The sequence below is a fragment of the Scardinius erythrophthalmus genome (genome assembly GCF_964197995.2).
Source record: "Scardinius erythrophthalmus genome assembly, chromosome: 1".
In the NCBI taxonomy this organism is placed as follows: domain Eukaryota; kingdom Metazoa; phylum Chordata; class Actinopteri; order Cypriniformes; family Leuciscidae; genus Scardinius; species Scardinius erythrophthalmus.
Window position 1 is genome coordinate 29,549,527 of NC_138221.1, and position 18,793 is coordinate 29,568,319.

An 18,793-nucleotide genomic window follows, 5' to 3' on the forward strand; every position below is an offset into this window, starting at 1 on the left:
TCGAACACTTTGGGTTCGGGGCTTATTTCTGTAATGCCATGAAAACTCTTTATGCAGGTGGAAATAGTTCTGTGAAATTAAATAATAGCACTACACAAAGATTTGATCTGGAAAGAGGAGTTAGGCAAGGTTGCCCAGTTTCTGTTGACCTCTTTCTCATTGTTGCTCAGGTGTTTTGTCACTTCATTAAATCATGCAATATAAAAGGAGTTCAAGTTGAAGAGAGGAGTGTCCTGATAAGTCAGTTGGCTGATGACACAACTCTTTTCCTGAAAAATGTTGATCAAATTCAGTCAGCTGTCAAGTTCATTGAAATGTTTGTCCAGTGCCTCAGGTCTCTGCCTTAATTTACAAAAACTTATTTGGGTTTGGTTAGTACTAAAAATGAGCATGAGAGAATCTCACAAAATTTTGACCCTGTGATTAAAAAAGTAAAGAACAGATTTAATATTTGGTTACAGAGGGACTTGTCTCTCAAAGGTCGTGTTCTGCTGGCAAAAGCAGAAGGTATTTCTAGACCAATACATTCAGATCATAAAATAAATAATATAATTGATCAAATTACGCTGAACGTTTTGTGGAAAAACCGTATACATTATATTGTAATTTATAATTATATAATATAATTAGACAATATAAAAATGGTGGGCTTGATTATTTAGATTTTTCTATTTTAAATAACACCTTCAAAATTAACTGGTTGAAATATTTTCTAAAAACACTAATTCTGTGTGGAATATGATTTCTAAATCGTTTTTTGACCAAATTGGTGGTCTTCCATTTTTGCTTATGTGTGATTACAGAATCGAGAAACTTCCAGTTAAACTGTCAGCTTTTCACAGGCAAGCACGTTTGGCTTGGAAGTTCATTTGCATTTCTTGAATTTCTTTCATACTTCCACTTCCCTGTTTCCCCTAAAGAATTTGCCTGTAATTGGTGCTATTTCTTCGGGTGTTGTCTCTTTATGTAGAGGTATTTCATACTCTAAACGCGTGTCTTTATTGCATCCAGCTGATACGTTCAGTGGTAAAGTTTGTTTTTTAGCAAGCAAAAATAATAAGGCTATATGTTCCCTTTTTCAAAAAGAGCTAGTCAGTAAACCACATGTCATTTCCTATTGGTCAAGGTTTATTGGAAATATTAATTGGAGTAAGGTCTGGCTATGACCTAAAAATATATATTATTACAAATAAGGTCAAAGAAATTTCATTTAAAATATTGCATACATTTTACCCTAAACATTTTCTATCCAAATTTAACAAAGACATAGATGTAAATTGTTCATTTTGTTTTTTTGCAAACAGAAACTGTACCTCATATTTTTTGGCAATGTCAATATACAAAGAGGTTATGGTGGGAAGTTTCTAAATGTATTAATGACAAATTGGAATGCAACTTTCTTTTGTTATACGAACATGTAATATATATTTTTTTCAAATATGAAAAGAGTCTGGAAAATGAAGCATATATTATTAATCTTGTGATTATATTTGTTAAGTTTCATATTCATCTAAATTTAGTAATCAGAAACCTCTTTTTTATGTGGTATTGAAAAAATTAGATGATATGGTTTATATTAAAGGGGTCATATAATGGTACATGCACTTTTACAAGTTGATTGAACTGAAATGTGTGTTGGCAGTGCCTGTACACAACCATCATAAAATGATAAAAATCCATCCAGTGTTTTTTTTTTATCTCCTTATCCACCTTATTTTCGAACGCGGAAGTAAACATGGGTCCAATATCCGGTTTTTGTGCGGCACTTCCGTTTCCTCGCTTCCCTGGGCTAAATAACATATCGATCGCGAAGGATTATGCAGAGTTGATAGAAAAATGTTACACATGCCGTAGCAGATGAATACTACAAAGAACTAAAGCCCCGCCTCACTCAGTTAGGGTACCGGACCTGGTTGAAAACACCCATGCATCTAGCTGGCAGAGTGCCAAAACTTCACCGGCTCCTTCAGCCCCGCCCTAAACATAGTCGAGCCAACGCTGGACTAATATGGAGGTATGTCAAATGTATTAATAATGCCATAAGAATGCAACCAAAGCATAGGATGGATAGCAATAAGTAGATGGCTATAAATAGTTGTAAATCATACAAAATAAATGCCATGATCATGCTATTATGCCATGATCACTAGATTTTATACAGGGGTTACTATAATGATTTTGTTTCTCCTTGGAGTTTTTATCATGGTTTTTATTGAGACTTCATAGCCCAGCCACTTTTCTGGTATCGGGTGGTCTTCTATAGGTGCTCACGAAATGAAAAGAACAAACATACGGTCGTTTCGATGGTTTCTTCAAATGTAAAGCTTTTAACCACAGGCGAAGGGATTCCTCAGGCCGGCGACACACTGCGTGTCCGTTTTTATTTCGGCTCCCATGTTAACAGGTTAGAACGTGCACACTGCCTGCGTGACATGCGAGTCTCACAGGCGCGGAAAACGCGTGCATGCTATGAATAGAATCGACGCCTATTTTTCACGCGACACGCAAGCGTTTTGGAAGCGTTTCCAGACAAAATAGAATAGGAAAAGATCTTTGTATTTAATTTTACATGAATACATATTAATAAATTACATTTTGATGTTTGAAATTTTAGGTTTTGACAAATGCAGATATAAATGCAATGAAAAAAAAATCGATTTTCTAATATTGCACCTGTCAATACAGAACGAAATATTCTGTAGCCTGTTTTGCCGTCAATACTGCCGACGTTGTCTTTGCTGCTATATATATGTTTAACATTAAAGGCCTTCCACAACTCTCTCCCCATTATGTCGAATATAATCAGCAATGAATGAGGCTTATCATATGTCACCTAGCAGTGCCGCGTCAGACACGTTTCTGGTGTGCAAAGACATGTAAAACGCCACGCAACCACTGATCTATATAGAATGTCATTATATAGATCAGTGCACGCAACAGAAACGCCACTCAGCCAGTGTGTCTCTGGTCGTAGGGCGCCTGATTAAAATGTCAATGATTTCGATGATTAAAACACTCCTGCTCCAAGTAAACCTTTCTTTTGTATCAGTTTATGACAACCTCTAACTGCACAAACAATCCCGGTCTTCCCCGAAGCCATGACGATGAGTTAGTTGTTAGGAACACTTGTTTAATTAACCGATATGGTGAAAAGTGATCAGCGCGCCAGTGACCGGAAGTCTCGCACAAAATACCGTCAACTGGCTGCGTCCGTATTTCCGTTAAAAATAAGGTGAATATGTTTGAACCTCTCTGAAATCAAGCCGTTCGACCGTGTGACGTCACACGGTCGGACGCCCCTCCCACGATTGTGATTGACAGCTGCAGCGTTTCAACACACACCCGCCCTCGCTCATGAGCGAGCTGTCAATCATAGTCCGCGCGTCATTGTTGATACCCTCACTGGAGCGCTGTCTATGAGCATAATGGCGTCTGCGATTGTTCTTCGGTGTAATAAGGAACACAGCAGTCATTTGAATGTTCCTAAATCTGAGCCATTGAAGATGCAGTGGCTGAGTTTTGTTTTTGAAGCGATATGCCCAAAGGATTGACATGGGGATTCCCTCACGGGGATTCCCCACGATCGTCTGTGCTTTCCTGTTTGCGTGAATCATTTCACATCAGACAGCTTTACAAACGAGAAAAAACGGATCGGTACCAACGTGTTCCTGCTGAACCTCCAGAAGATGTGAGTGTAATGTTTTATTAACCTTTATATTAGTATTTATATTAATCTTTGCAAATTTGCAAACCTTGCTGCACGCTTCATGATGAATGCATCTAAGGTTTACACTCCGGGTACATTACGGCATGTTTTCTATGTACGACGTTCTCAATATAATTCATAATCCCACGTTTATAATGAACAACGCGTGGTTATTGTGTTAGAATTGGTGTACGCACAGAACAGAGGGGCGGGGTGAGCAAAGCTCATTATCATTTAAAGCTGTATGCACTGAAACGGCGTGCTGAAAACAGAGCTGTTTTTGAGCAGGTAAAATGAGTGTTTTCTTACAATACTAATGAGAATTTTTAATTAAAGTATATTACAAACTTTTAATTTAGACCCTAAAGAATCATATTAGCTTGTACAAAAATGGCATTATATGACCCCTTTAAGGACAGTGCAAACAAAAAAGCTGTTAAAACCATTCATTTGTTGAATACATTTAAGATTTTGTGAAATGTCAAAGCCTTTTTATTGTTTGTTTGGTCTATTATTTAGTTTTGTTTTTACTCACTTTTTTGTATTTTATAATTTTGTATCCTTAACATAATTGCATTTTTATATATTTTTATTTATTTATTTTTATTTTTTGTTCTTGTTCTGTATATATTGTTCAAGCGATAAAAACAACAACAACAACAACAACAACAACAAAAACAAAAGGCGGAGTTTGTTGGATCAGTGTGTTCCCGCTGTCGGCTTCAGTTGCCATTGGTCGGAGTCAGTTTTCACCCGTATGAACTAGAGTTGTGACGTTCGCGAACGAACGAACCGATTCTTCTGAACGGCTCATAAACATGAACGATGGGAGCCGAGTTGCGGCTGGAGGGGAGCCGTTCTTTCGGTTCTTTTTTTCCTATGCGTGTTTCACACAGATGCACACAAATGAGCTCCTCCGCTAGACAGAACAGTTATGGGGGAGGGGCGCACCCAGCGCAGGGGTACTAACAGCATGATGATAGTTGTGCACGCATCCTTGCTATCAAAATGTTCTTTTGTGATACTGTTCTTGTATAGAATTTTTTCACTAAAAGCTGTTTTGCACAGACATTCATTGCAGCCCACTTTGTTATTGTTCATTTAAGACTTGAAGGGGCTGATGTCCTATTTGCAAAGTTTAGTAGTAGTAATAGTGGACTGTATGTAGACATTTCCATTTTATTTATTCTAATTTTATCTAGGCCTACAGTATATATTTAAAACTTTAAATATTTTTTGTTTTCTATCAAAATGTTCTTGTGTGATAACAGTGTTCTTGTGTGGAAGTGTTTGTAGTAAAAGCTGTTTTGCACAGAAATTCATTGCAAGCCAGCTTTGTTTTTGATGTTTATTTGTGAGTAGGTATTGTATGAATAACATCAACGTAGCTTTACACATACACACACTTTGTACTAAAGGTAAATCCAAAATAGTGATGTCACTGTCTAAGCAGTCCACACATGACAAATGAGGTAATAATCAATATTTCAGAATAATTCAAACTCAGATATTGGTGTGTGATATCTGAGTTTTAATTTTTTGACTACAAATCTCACCTCATCATTCCTCCCAGTGATTATTTCCAGGATAAACTGAGATGCCCCCAAGCTTCTTAAAACTGACTAAATATTTAAAAAGAGCCAAAAGAGCCGTTCTTTTGAACTGCTCTTTGAAAGGAACGGATCGCCAAGATCCGGATCCCCTCAAAGAGCCATAAATCCCATCTCTAGTATGAACATGTTCAATCTGTGTTTGTCGGGTTGTGTAATGTCCGAGCTGTGTGATGTGATTTCCAACAAATGACCACAAACTCTGACGTCATCTGACCTGGACACAAACCGTTGCCATGACGATGAGGCAAGTCCCTTGCAAAGACTGCAGGTTCTGGGCGTGCTTAGTAAATTATTATCATTATTATTATTATATGTAGATGCTGAAACTGATTAGGGACCACCCGAGCAAAATCTTGAAATATGTAAATCTTCTGACTGCAGTTCTCTGCATAAATTCAAGTAAGTCTTCCTCGTTGCAGAAACCACGGCTTCACAAACAGCCTCTTTCGTTTCACTCGCCGTCTTTTCAGGCAATGTATGACACGCAAAGACAATAGTAGTAACATAAACATTTTGGTTGTGTTTACAGGATCATTCGTTTCTCTTTACAGAGAAGGGCCAAGTTTAACGCTCAAGTCATTCACAATTCTTAAATGAATGAGTTTTAAATACATTTGACATTTCCTCAGTTCCTTGTGTAAGTGTTATTTAGCCTGTTGATTTTTCTTCATGGTATTCAGCTCAACAGCAACGAGAGGTTTTGCAAAAACACTTCAAACAAATGTGAATATCTAAGTTTTTTTTTTTTTTTACCTTATTGGAATCGAAACTAGGAATCAATAATAATGAGAATCGATAAGCAGAATCTGAATCATAATGGCTCAAATTCAAACGATACTCAACTCTATCTCTAATTCAGGCAAGCCCATATTAGAGGTGAATAAACATGTACATCCCATCCAGGAAAACATGTTCAGAATCCATATGGAGGAGATTCTTTACTGTGAGACTGGAGAATTACACCAGCTAATGTATGAGCTGATTACAATATTTACAATCATATTTATGACTGGATTTACATTGACTAGTTATGTGATAATGCAAATTTAATACTATAAATAATCAACTAATGAAAATCATGTATTGATTAAACTCAGTGTTTTCTGTTTTATCTGTTCACTTACCTTCTAAAACGGAAGAATAATCATCTAGGGAGAAAGAAAAACAATAACGACATTTCAGTCAAAGTTAACAAAAGCTTTAAAATGTAACAAGTCAAATGTTCAGTAATCATTATTTAATTATCACAGTTGTATTAAATTATTTGTTGTTTATCAGTGATAATTTTAGTAGCTGTTAATTCATTTTTGTTGTTCTTTTATATTGAACAGTTACACCAGTTAAAACAGCGCAGACACAAAGAGATCTGCACACTTCAGACACATTTAAAAATGTCCGGATGTTCATTAAGTAGATATCAAAACAAAAAAATGTACTAGCAAACTTTAAAGGGGTCATGAACTGCATTTTTTAAAATTATTTTATAATGTTGGTATGATTTTTACATCAAAAATGGTCATAATTTAGGAATGAAAGGCCATTTCCTGATTTTAGCCTCTGATTTGAACTCTGTATGAAGAGGCGTTTGTGTGAGACTTTTGCTGTGAAGTTTTACCAGTGAAACTCTCAAAAACTTTCAGCACGTTTTCACTATTACAGCTGATGAGATTTACTAATCGTGAAAAGTGCAGATTATAGCACTATATTTAAATCTACTCTCGTCTCATGAGAGGTTGCAGCGTGAGCATTAGCAGACGACAGACATGAATACAGTGATCTCATCATTGCAACTCGATTTCTGCACTGTCATCAAAACTTTCATCATAACTCACACCCGATGTAAATAAGAGATTCATTGTGCAGTGTAGACAGCCTCACTGATTTTTAATGGGAGTTTTGGCGAGAGTCCAGAACGCATTCACTGATAAACTCCTGCTGTTTGATTGACAGCTCCAGTGATTAGCGTTCTTTGATCGCTTTCTGTATAATTTAATCACAATTTAAATAACAGATTATTTTCATGCTGCTAAGAGAAACAATGTTACAATAACCGTTTAGTCAATACCTTGATTTATTTATTTCACATTTGTTTATATAGCGCTTTCACAATGCATATCGTCGTTTCAAAGCCGCTTTACAGAAAATGCTTGTGTAGACATTATAATTTAGAGTAATCTGTTATCATGACTGTCCAAGTGATGTCCATATTTCAACAATGTACAGTTCAAGATAATATAAATCATGCAGTTAGCTAACATGTATTAATTTTAGGCAGAAACAATGAGCTCTTTAAGCAATTATTACAAGTTGTGATCATAATGAGAAATCAGAAATCATTAGATGCGTTTACATGAAGCATTTTATTCTGATTACAGTCAGTCTAAAAGTTCACTCTGAATGAAAATGCTCCATGTAAAACCTCAATGAGAATTAAAATGCCCAAACAACTGAAATGTCAATGGGTTTGTGAGGGGGTTAAATCTTTTCTAATCTGTTCGAAAGGACGTGTAAACACTTGATTGGATGGAAAAACGGAAAACTGGAAAGTTTTGCGCCTGTGCAATAGAGTAAAATGGCATAATGACGCACAGAACGAGCTGATGTTGTTGTTGTTGAACATAATAAATTATTTTTGTGTCAATCTAAAATTCTCTTTCCACTCATCGTCTGTGAAGCTGCAGGACAACGCTGTCCCACCAGTGCTTGCTTCAGACTCTGCAGACACTTTGTTTTGGGTGTGGGACTGGGCATTTTTATATGTCAAAAGATTAAATAAGATTTGAAGCTGTGACATATAAATGCACACATCAACCGATCACTTTATTTAGCATTCATGTAAACATGATCGGTAGTTTTACTGCATCCTCTTCAGGAGAAAGCAGTTCTCAGTGCCACAGAGCACAAAGTTGTGCATTTCTTTTGTAATATATAGGCTTACATTTTATTTTATCTATAAAATTGTTGCTGTGCTGTACATCATTTAATTTTAACATACAACACACAGGTACGCGATGTCAATCACCTAAACGAGTGTCGCATCAGTCTTTTCACGTGATGGAAATGCCTGATGCCTTACATACAATAAACTAATTTATTCGTAAGGATACTAAATCTAAATACTTTGGATGTTAAATATGTCCTCAGAGGTGTTCACTGTTTGTTTATGGGCAGGTTATGGACTCAAATTGAGTTGTTTTTAACCCAGTTTGTAACCCAGTTGTACTGAGACAATCACATAGTGGAAAATAAATAACCTCTTTCCTAACAGTAGGATCCTTTGAAAGGTAATGTTATTTCTAGCAGTTTTTTTAGTCCTTCTCATCTCACTAATGAGTCAGTGGACCAAAGACACAATGATGTAGAAGAAGGCATTGATCTGATTCTGGTCTTTCGTCACACTATTACATCATAATGAGACAACATCAGAAACGAGTCGTTTTCAGAGCTTGATTTGTATAAAAGTTGTTTTTGGACTAACAAGAAAGTTTTGAGTTCTGAAACTTAGTTTTTGTGCTACAATGACCTCTTATCAAAATATCAAGGAAAAACTGATTTCTCGATTCATGACCCCTTTAAGCAGAAAAAAAAAAGTTAATGTGGTTTGAAATGTTAAGACAATAGATTGAAAACCAAAATATAAATATTCAAATTTTTGCATTTGTGAAACTTTAGTGGAACTTTTAATATGATGAACTTCATCAGTGTAAATTGTGCTTTAAGAGCTGAAACACTTTTTTTGGCCACTGCATGTTTGACAGGCTTATTTGCATAAACTAATTTTATTGACATTTTATAACAGAACTTGCTTTACGGCAAAGTCTGTCAAGACCAATTTTATAATGGTTAAAACTGCATCAACTTTTAATCATCTATTCACTTACCCTTTTTCATAGTAATCTGAGTTGATAACACAGATCTCTTTTTTCTGTAAACTGTACATGTGTATTCTCCTTCATCTTCAGTTCTCAGATTGTCCAGACGGAGGGAGAAGTTTCCATGTTGAATCTGATCAGTAAAGAAATGAGCTCTATCATGATAATCCTGCTGCTGGACCTCTGCTCGACTCTCACCATCTTCATACAGATGAACCAGAGCCTTAGTGTCCTTTCTTCTCCATTCCACCTTCAGATCCTCCACTGATAAAGGTTTAACACTATAACAGCGCAAAACCACTGAAGATCCAGGACGAACATATGTGTCTTGAGAATATGTCACAGTGAACCCTGAAAATGAAAATGCAGTTCGTTACCAATGTGAAGTATCATGAGGGGGATTTCTATCTATCTATCTATCTATCTATCTATCTATCTATCTATCTATCTATCTATCTATCTATCTATCTATCTATCTATCTATCTATCTATCTATCTATCTATCTATCTATCTATCTATCTATCTATCTATCTATCTATCTATCTGTCTGTCTGTCTGTCTGTCTGTCTCTTTTCTCAATCACTTTGGCACATTTTTGAAACAGTCTTAACATCCTCTAAACTGTAAGCTCAATTGTCACGACTGTTTTCTGGAACACCAGAACTCTAAGGCACGTCTGCAAAACATAGTAACTCACCCAAAACATTTAATTCATGCTTCAAAACCTTGTTATTGTGTCAATAAAATAAAGTTTGGCCAAAATGGTACAAATGTTTAGATGTTTTTATTTGTTATAAACAAATTTCATGTTTTTTTCTATTATTTTGTTGACTCTAAACTGCTTTCTATACTGTACAGGAATGTCAGTTTTGTCTGCGTTAATACAGATTCAGAGATTATGTAGAAAGTGACTGGGAAAAGTCTGTCGTACACAAAAAGAAAATGAACATTTGCAGGGATGGGCAGTATTTCAGATACATGTATTTAAAATACGTATTTGGAATATAAAATGCTATTTTGTATTTTAAAGCCTTTGGGGAAAAAATCAAATGTAATTTGTATTTAACTACATTTAAGATGAGTACTTTTGTATTTTTAAAGTACATAAAATACTTTTTGCCAGTCAACCTCTTTCTCAGTGTGATTTTGTGCTTTAACTAGTTCAGTTGAGTGTGAAACTGAGTCCATGATGTGTGTAGTGTCAGTGTTAAGAGTGTCCTCTGCTGGCGTTCAAGGGCATTCACATTCACAGCTGGTGGGAGTGACAGTATACAGTAATGATGTATCAGCTGCTGTTCAGAGCTGTGATGTTCCTCCATGTTCAAAAATGGTGGTTATTGTGCTGTCAGCAAACTCTATATAAAACTCCACATATACATATACATATACATATACATACTTGATTGGTTGATTGGTAATATTGTGATTCCTATTTCATTACAATGGCAGGCCAATTGCCAATTTAGCAAACATTACAAACATTCCATATCATCATTATTTTTTTATGGAATTTAACATGTCTGACAGATTTGGATCAATGAATGGATCATTTTCCCTGTGATGGCTCACACAATGAAATAATTGTCTAGATTGTTGTGAAGAGTTTGACAGTTTCACTGAGAATCAACTCATCAGTTTTGATCAACAAGCCGTGTGCATTTAGTCATTGTGCAAATTGTAGACAATTGAACTTTAGGCTGTTTCTCAATTCCAAGAACGCCAAGAGCGGACTTGCGTTCTCGTCGAGACCGGTCTTCCCTTACGGAACAAAAATATATGGGAATATACTGCACAATATAATGCTATATCTTACATAATACATTTCCATATATGTGAAGCTAGTGCTTATATTTTTCAATATACTGTAATATATGCATTGACCATATAGTTAAAAATTAATACATATAAAATATAAATGAAGACAAAAATAGCATTACATGTAATATTCACAAAGTTGTATCCTTTATCATGTAATGAGTTACAACAGATCTCTAGTTCCCAGCATGCTTTGCTTCTGACTGACTGTTAAAGGAGAGCAAATGTTAAAATTAAGTGTTACTTAAAGTGTTTTGCTCAATATTAATATGGGGAGATCTATTAGTGTTTTCTGGTATGTGTGAGTATTCTGGTATCGTTGTGCTGAAGAGTCGAGCCTGTGGTTCGGTTAATGATTGACTGAATATTATTAAGACTATAATTACTACATTTTAAAAGTGCTTTTGATAACTAGCTTGAAAATATGAAACCTTTATAAATGTAAATAATTCAATAATATAAGAAATATTACATTATATATTTCTCTCTCTATATATGTGTTTATTTTGCATGAGTAAATATATTTGCCATATATTACACATGCAATTACCATGTCTGACCACACATACATCTATATTATGAAGTGTATTACTGAATATAAAATGACATAAATTATTATATATTAGTAAAAATATTGTCACACATTTTTCAATATATGAAAAGCAGCAATTCCTTATGTATTATTCAATATATTGTAATATATTAACACAATATATTATTCTGTATATTTTCAAAAATACTGTTAAACCATTTAATATATTAATCATTCATATATGGGAGATATATTTTCGTTCTGTAAGGATAGCCAGGAGACCTTGGAAGAACTCTGAAGGACGCGAGGACACAGAACACAATGAGGATTGAGATGTTCTGCTTAACTGACTATCTCAGTGAATAGCGGTTAACGACCAAAGCACAATAAACACAACATAACATCACAAACAAATGTCACAACCTATTAACATTTCTTTCATATTATTAGACATTGTTTTCATGTAAGTTTTTATCTGTTTTATTTTACTGTGTGTATTTATGAAAATGAGTAGCCTGTGTGTTACCTATGCTTTGTCAATGTTAAGATTCTTTTTAAAATGCCAATTATAATACTGGCACTTTTCCTCTGGTGCTCCTCATTTGGGAGTCACACTTGTTATCTTCACGGTAGCGGTATTTATTTTGTATTTTGAGAGGATTTGATGGTAGCCTACTTATTAATATTTATGCAATAATTATGGTTAATTTTTTGCCATTGAAAATAATACTTTTTTTTTCTAATTTTTTTAAGTCATCAATTTTTAAAGTCAGATTAGCGCCATCTGTTGAGAGAAAATAAAATAAAACATGTCATTTCATGGTGTTAGTTACATGTAGAGCTCTCTGTGGAGAGGCTTGTGAATTATCTAGTATTTATTTTTTTCGGGACAAAATGACTTACTTTTAAGATGTGGATTTGAATTTATTTTATTTTTAGAAATTTTCAAATAATACTTTTTGTCAAGGTTAATAAAAAAAAATCAATTTTGATATGAAGTGTACACATTTTTGCATTATTATCACTGCATTTTGTTACACATAGCATTAAAATTCAAGAAAAAATGTACAAAAATAAACAGGAATGCTTTATCACAGCTTAATCCATCTGGATCTGATCTCCTTTCAACCTCTTATTTCAGTCTTCTGACTCTGTGCTGTATGATAATAACCCTACCAGTTCATTTGTGTTTATAATTGTGTATGTGTGTGTGTGTGTGGGGGGGGTCTGTTTTTCACTATTGATGTTTTAGAGTTTCACCCCTTCATTGCTGAGCACTTTTGAATTTGCATCGTGGCCGATTTGTAGAGAATTTTTGTGTTTTTGCAGATTTTCCATTCATTTTTGACCGAAGAGCACAAGTGTGACTATTTATTTACGACCACTTGTCATGCCCTCAATTTTTTTTCTGTCACGTATTTCGAGCTTGCAGAGGGAATCTCTTAAGTGAGAACAAGAAGTTTAAAGCTTACAAGCTTCCGTACGTCGACTGCCCGCAGCGTCTTCTGGGATTTTTAATGGTTCTAGAATAAGACCCGAACACATCCGGGCACTTTCAGGCGTCCTTGTACTTGCGTTCTTGAGTATTACCCTGGGTCTCAATGTCCATACTATCCATCCTAAACAGTATGTGAGATTAAAATAAGTGTGTCCCAAAGAATACTATGATGAAAAGAGTTTGCCAGAAGTCCCCGGATGGTCAACTATTTCCAAAAGTGTGGATCCATGCACACTCTAAAGGCTAATATTGCCCACAATCCATTGCGCTAATGGAGGAGGAACAACTAACACAAGCAAAAAGTATAAAAAAAAAAACTACAAAACATGGTGAATATGCACAACTGACAGTGAAAGGTTTAGATAAAGGTTTGAGTGACTAATCAAAGTTTAACCTGATAAAAATATATATTTATTTAATGTTATCCGTGTTATATTTCATCTGCAATAACAGTGTGGACTTTTATAAAGATCCGTTTGGCCATTCAATTTTAAATGCATCATTATGCATTAATATGAGGAGAGTCTCTGCATGAAAGACCCGTGATCAATGTGCTTCTGCATTTCTCTCTGATACGGTAGAAAATTAAATGTGGAGGATTTTAACTTTGACAAGATGATTGACAGGCCTGTTTGTGCGACAGGATGCGTGTAACTAAGCGACAGAGAGAAACCGTTAAAGACGCAACTGTATGACGTGATAGTATATCCCAAAGCATGTCTACTCTTCTGCTACACACTCAATAGTATGCACTTTTTCTTCACCAAAAGAGCACATACTTTTAGGGAGTAGTACAAGTAGGCGAATTGAGACGCAGCACTGGAATTGAACTTCGACGATTGATGATGACGTAGTACGAGAACACAACAGCCTTACTCTTTTGCACACATGTGCCAAAGCACAAGCAATTTACTTAAATCAATAAGAAATTCAAATCTGATGTGAACAAGAAACTAAATGGTCAGAGATCTGAACCCATTGTTTAGAGAGAAAAAAGTCTCATTTGAGAACTGAGCCAAAGCCATTGATAAAAACTGTAATTGCACTGGGGTTTTTTCCCCACTGGACTCTGAGTGCATGACATCAGGATTTTACATGATGAGTGTTACACTTAAGAGTCCAATGAAGATGAAGACGATAAAATAAAAGTAAATTAAATATATATTTATTAAATAACACAAACTCAGGTAGATTCACAGACAAACAGCGACGAATCAGGGTTTCTACACACAAGCAGTAACAGACAAAAGGAATAGAAGAATTTGAAGCGATTAACAATGTTGCCAAATGCTTTCAATGGAAAGTAGCTAAAACTGGTCACTAAATATCGCCAGACGATGTCATACTGGCGAGTCCACTGATCTGATCAGTTGTGAGTCTCAGAATCTATAGTTTGTCCAAGAAGTTGCTAGATTTGTCACTAGGATATTGAAAAAAGTCTCAAAAGGGATGGAGAAGTCACTAAATCTAGCTTAAAAAAACTTATATAACTTATAACATATAATGGCACAACTTTACATGCAATATTTTCTTGCACCTCATCAGCAAGAAAAGTCTCATTTGTCAGTTTATGGGACAGATTAAGGGGTGAACTACAGGTTCTGTTTTTGCCAATGTTTGTGCCATCAGTGTTTTGAAAGATATGTTTAAAAGTGTTTTAAGGCATTTAGTAGTAAGTAAATAGCACAATGTTACATCATTTTTTTTTTTTTAATGAAAAATCTGAACTCTACCTTAGTTTCAGACTAAGACCTCAATGTCCTTCAGTTCTGACAGGATATTTTATCATTTCACCATTATCCACTTCATGTTGTGTTGTTTTAGATACCTTTCGCTGTGACTGTTGAATGTTTAATTAAGTTAAACTTTATTGTGGGCTGGTCTGGTATTCTTGTATCATGTTGAAAGTTTGATCATGTGAACGTCTGGCTATTTGGGATTAAAGCCTCACTGAACCATTAACTCTTTCCAAAGTATTCTGTTTAGGCTATTTTACCATTATTAACATGTATCGCTCTTCTTCTCTACTTTCTCTTAATCTTCAAGTCCCAAATGGACTACAACAAATAAGAATATTGTTACCGTATTGTGATCTGCAGTAGATCAGACAGCAGAGCAGAAGTGCAGATCCAGATGCAGCAATCGAGAGAATCAACACCATTATTTGTAAAGCAGAGAAACCTGTGAAACACAGACATCAGTTTCTGAACACAGGGGTTATGGGGTCAATTTCCTTCTCTATTACCATAAAAAGTATATTGTTTATTTGTGCAAATGTGTATTGTTTTTAACACACACACACACACACACACACAGTGTCCTAAGGGTCATAAGGTGTTCACGTTGTAATACCTGTCATTATACACATTTGTGTCCTCATAAATCATATACTGTATATACGGACACACACACACACACCCTTAAGGAAAGAAAATATATTTCTATATATTTATGATCAATATATCAAATGGTTTGAATATATTGAAAAATATATGTGAAACAATATATAGCGTTAATAACAATATATTGAATAATCCATGAAGAATTACGGCTTTTCGTATCTTGAATAATATTCGACAATATATTTACTATGTTGTATACTGTAAAATATGATTAGAGTTTACTCCGAAATCTAGAGAAAACCCATTGCATTAAATTTCTAAAGCATGTTTTAATTCGTACATTTTTATATTGATATGATATTGAAGAAAAATGCGATATGCGATAACTCATTAAATAATGCAATATTCGATATGCGATACGATAATGCTTAAAGTGTGTAAAGTAAACTTAAATTATGTATTATACCTACATACATGTTTCACATTATTTTTGAGACAAGAAAACATCCCTACAACTTCTGAAAGTGAACAGCAGTGTTTTACTGTAGCATAAGAAGAAGTAAGTGTTATTTTAACATCAGTGTAAACCACTGGGTTTAGGGTTTCAGGAAAGCCTACATTAGGTTTATTTAACAACAGAAACTGAATAATAAAATGTAAAAAGAAGACACAGCTTATAGTTTTCACTCTATGAATTAAATATATATACTGATTCTTATTAAAGCTACAAAAGTTATTGAGCCAAGAGCAGTGAGTGATTTTCTCTTTGTCTTTTGTTCATGACCCCAGTTATTGCAAGCTGTTGCGATATGCATATCGCGATATATACATTTGCGATATTTTGATCATTTCTATATATTGTGCAGCCCTAATAAATCCATAAAAAGAGTGCTGGGACAACGATAGACTATGCATGTATTTATAATTATTAAACTGCAAATACTTTGTGTGAAATTTAGCACAATTAATGAAAAAAAAAACAAATAAATAAATGTAAGATGGTCACTCGAACCCTTCTGGTGGCTTAACAACCTGATGAGTTTACAACGCAATGAACAATCCAGTCATTATACAGATCAGTGGGTAATCTGGGTAATAGCCAAAGTATCAAGTTCTCCAAATTAAGCTTACGATTAAATTTCATATTTGAAATCACCAATGAATTCTGACAACAACTGTATCATAAATGTGGTTTCTTGTGCTCAAATAGTGTTAAAAAAGCTGATTTTTCAGGCTGGTGCAGCCAATGCACATGTGCAGTCATAATCAAGTGTCTCAGAACACTGTTTCTATAGCAACCGGAGCCTGCAGTGACACGATGACTTTACCAATCAGTGATTGGCTCTTTTATTTCGAAGGCGGGACTTATTCAGCCATATTGTGTGTTACACTTTCTCCCATTCATATTAATCTTTCATATTGGCCTAGATTGTAAGCGTTTGGGACAGAGTGAAGACCTTAATTATTCGTGATCGCTTTAATTGTACAGTATTATGACAAGAAATTAACTTAAAAGTTAAAAGCTTGAATAATTATGATTATTTTGTTTGAAAGTATATGTTATTAGTACGTTCTTACTACTTTGGAGTGATAAACTTATTGCTTATTAAAACTAATGTTGATGACACTGTATAGTATTCTGTTTAACTGTCTGCATTTGTGCATCTTTAAAGTACCTGATTGTTAGTTAAAGTCCAGTAAAGGCATTTCAGAGATTTGTTTCTAAACACATTATAAATCTTAGATTTGTATTGCTGAAAACACGTTACAAAAGACTGTGAACTAGTACTGAATTGTAGAGTTAGACCGTTAAACTTTGTTTTACCATTTTTGTGTTCAGGATTGTTTTGGGTGGGCCTGAAATCGTGGCTCGATGACGTACTGGAGCCACTGAGCATGAGCCCTCCCCTAACACTATAATAACTAGAGCTCAACAGCATCAATGGTTCACCTGCTCAATCGCAAGTTCCTGTCATTACCGTTAGTTACTACAGCCTACAGTTTGAAATCTAATATGCCTTCGCCACATAAATGCATATTACCTGATTGCGATAATTTACAAAACAGCTCGCTCTCCTTATTTAAATCTCCTAAAAATGATGATATCAAGAAGAAGTGGATTCATTTTGTGAAGAGCCACGTTGATGGAGAGCTGAGAATCACCAACAACACCCGCCTCTGCAGTGAACATTTTACACCGGATATTTTTACAAACTTTCATCGGAGACTACTGGGATTCACTGATAATCCGCTGTTACTGGTGAATGGGGCCGAACCATAGACTGTAAAAACAGGGCCGAACCGACTATCTTCCGCCTAGGCCTTCCTCCCGTCCCGCCGGCATCTGGTGCCGTTGTCGGCAGTGCCTGCCCACCAATGAGTTTCCCACGAGTGGGTGTGGTTTCAGTGTCAACAGCGGACACGCCCCCAGAGATTACTTCTTGTTTTTTACTTATTTTATTTACTTGCCATTTTTTATCATTCATATTTGGCTGGGTGGTTAATAACACACTTTTTCTGTGGGGTGACAAATTCAGAACACATATTTAATATTGCTTTACATCATGGTGGCTGGTGAAAAATATCTTAGGTGGGGCTGTGTCATATTCAGTCAGTTTCAATAGTCTGGTAACCATGGGAGTCTTTTAGCGTAGTGGCTCCGAGGTTGTGGGAATGCTCTTCCTCAAGACATCCGTCAAGCATCCACACCCTTCTCTCCTTCAAAAACACATTTTTTATCTGAATATTACTCTTCAGCTCACAGTCTGTAAATTCTACATTGTTATTGATATGATATTTGTTTGAATCCCTCTTTGTTTGTATCTTTAACCTAATTTTGTAAGTGACCTCCTGTATATTAGGCCTACTTTCTGCCCTTGTATTGTGCTTTGATGTTTATGTTTATTTTGTTCTATTCCTTAACCCAGTCCCAGTGGTTCTCAAACTTTTTAGAGTTGTACCCCATGAGGCTTTTAACATCCTTCTGCGCACCCACACTCTTCAGTCACAACTTTTTCAGCCTAAGGGACCATATTTGCCCCCTTAAATCGATTTTCCAGTGCATTTTTACCTTTACAAATACCTTTATAAAATAAATAATGCTTTAAATGAAGAAAATGTTTAATAGAGAAATATGCAATGATGGTAAAAACGAAGTGATGCTTTTAAAGGGGTGGTAAAATGCCCTTTTCACAAGATGTAAAATATATCTATGATGTCCCCAGAGTGTGTGTGTGAAGTTTTTGCGCAAAATACCCAACAGATATTTTTATATAGCAAGTTAAAGTTGTCACATTTGCAAAAACACACCGTATTGTGTCTGGCCCTTTAAATCCAAATGAGCTGCTGCAGAGGGCGGGGTTTCAAAAGCTCGTGTGTGTTAGCAGCTCTATGGTTAGCAGACAGAAACTGTTC

The 18,793-nt window shown here is 35.2% G+C and overlaps 1 protein-coding gene across 1 annotated transcript in view; it reads right to left on the reverse strand.

The window, feature by feature from the left end:
* Positions 1-18,793, reverse strand: part of LOC308698677 (CD276 antigen-like) — a 56,726-nt gene that overhangs the window by 23,215 nt on the left and 14,718 nt on the right. The window contains exons 4-6 of the mRNA XM_081378932.1: positions 15,120-15,218; positions 9,201-9,542; positions 6,444-6,467 (exon numbers count right to left, since the gene is read on the reverse strand). Coding sequence (XP_081235058.1) covers positions 6,444-6,467; positions 9,201-9,542; positions 15,120-15,218 — 465 coding nt within the window. The remainder of the gene's footprint in view (positions 1-6,443; positions 6,468-9,200; positions 9,543-15,119; positions 15,219-18,793) is intronic.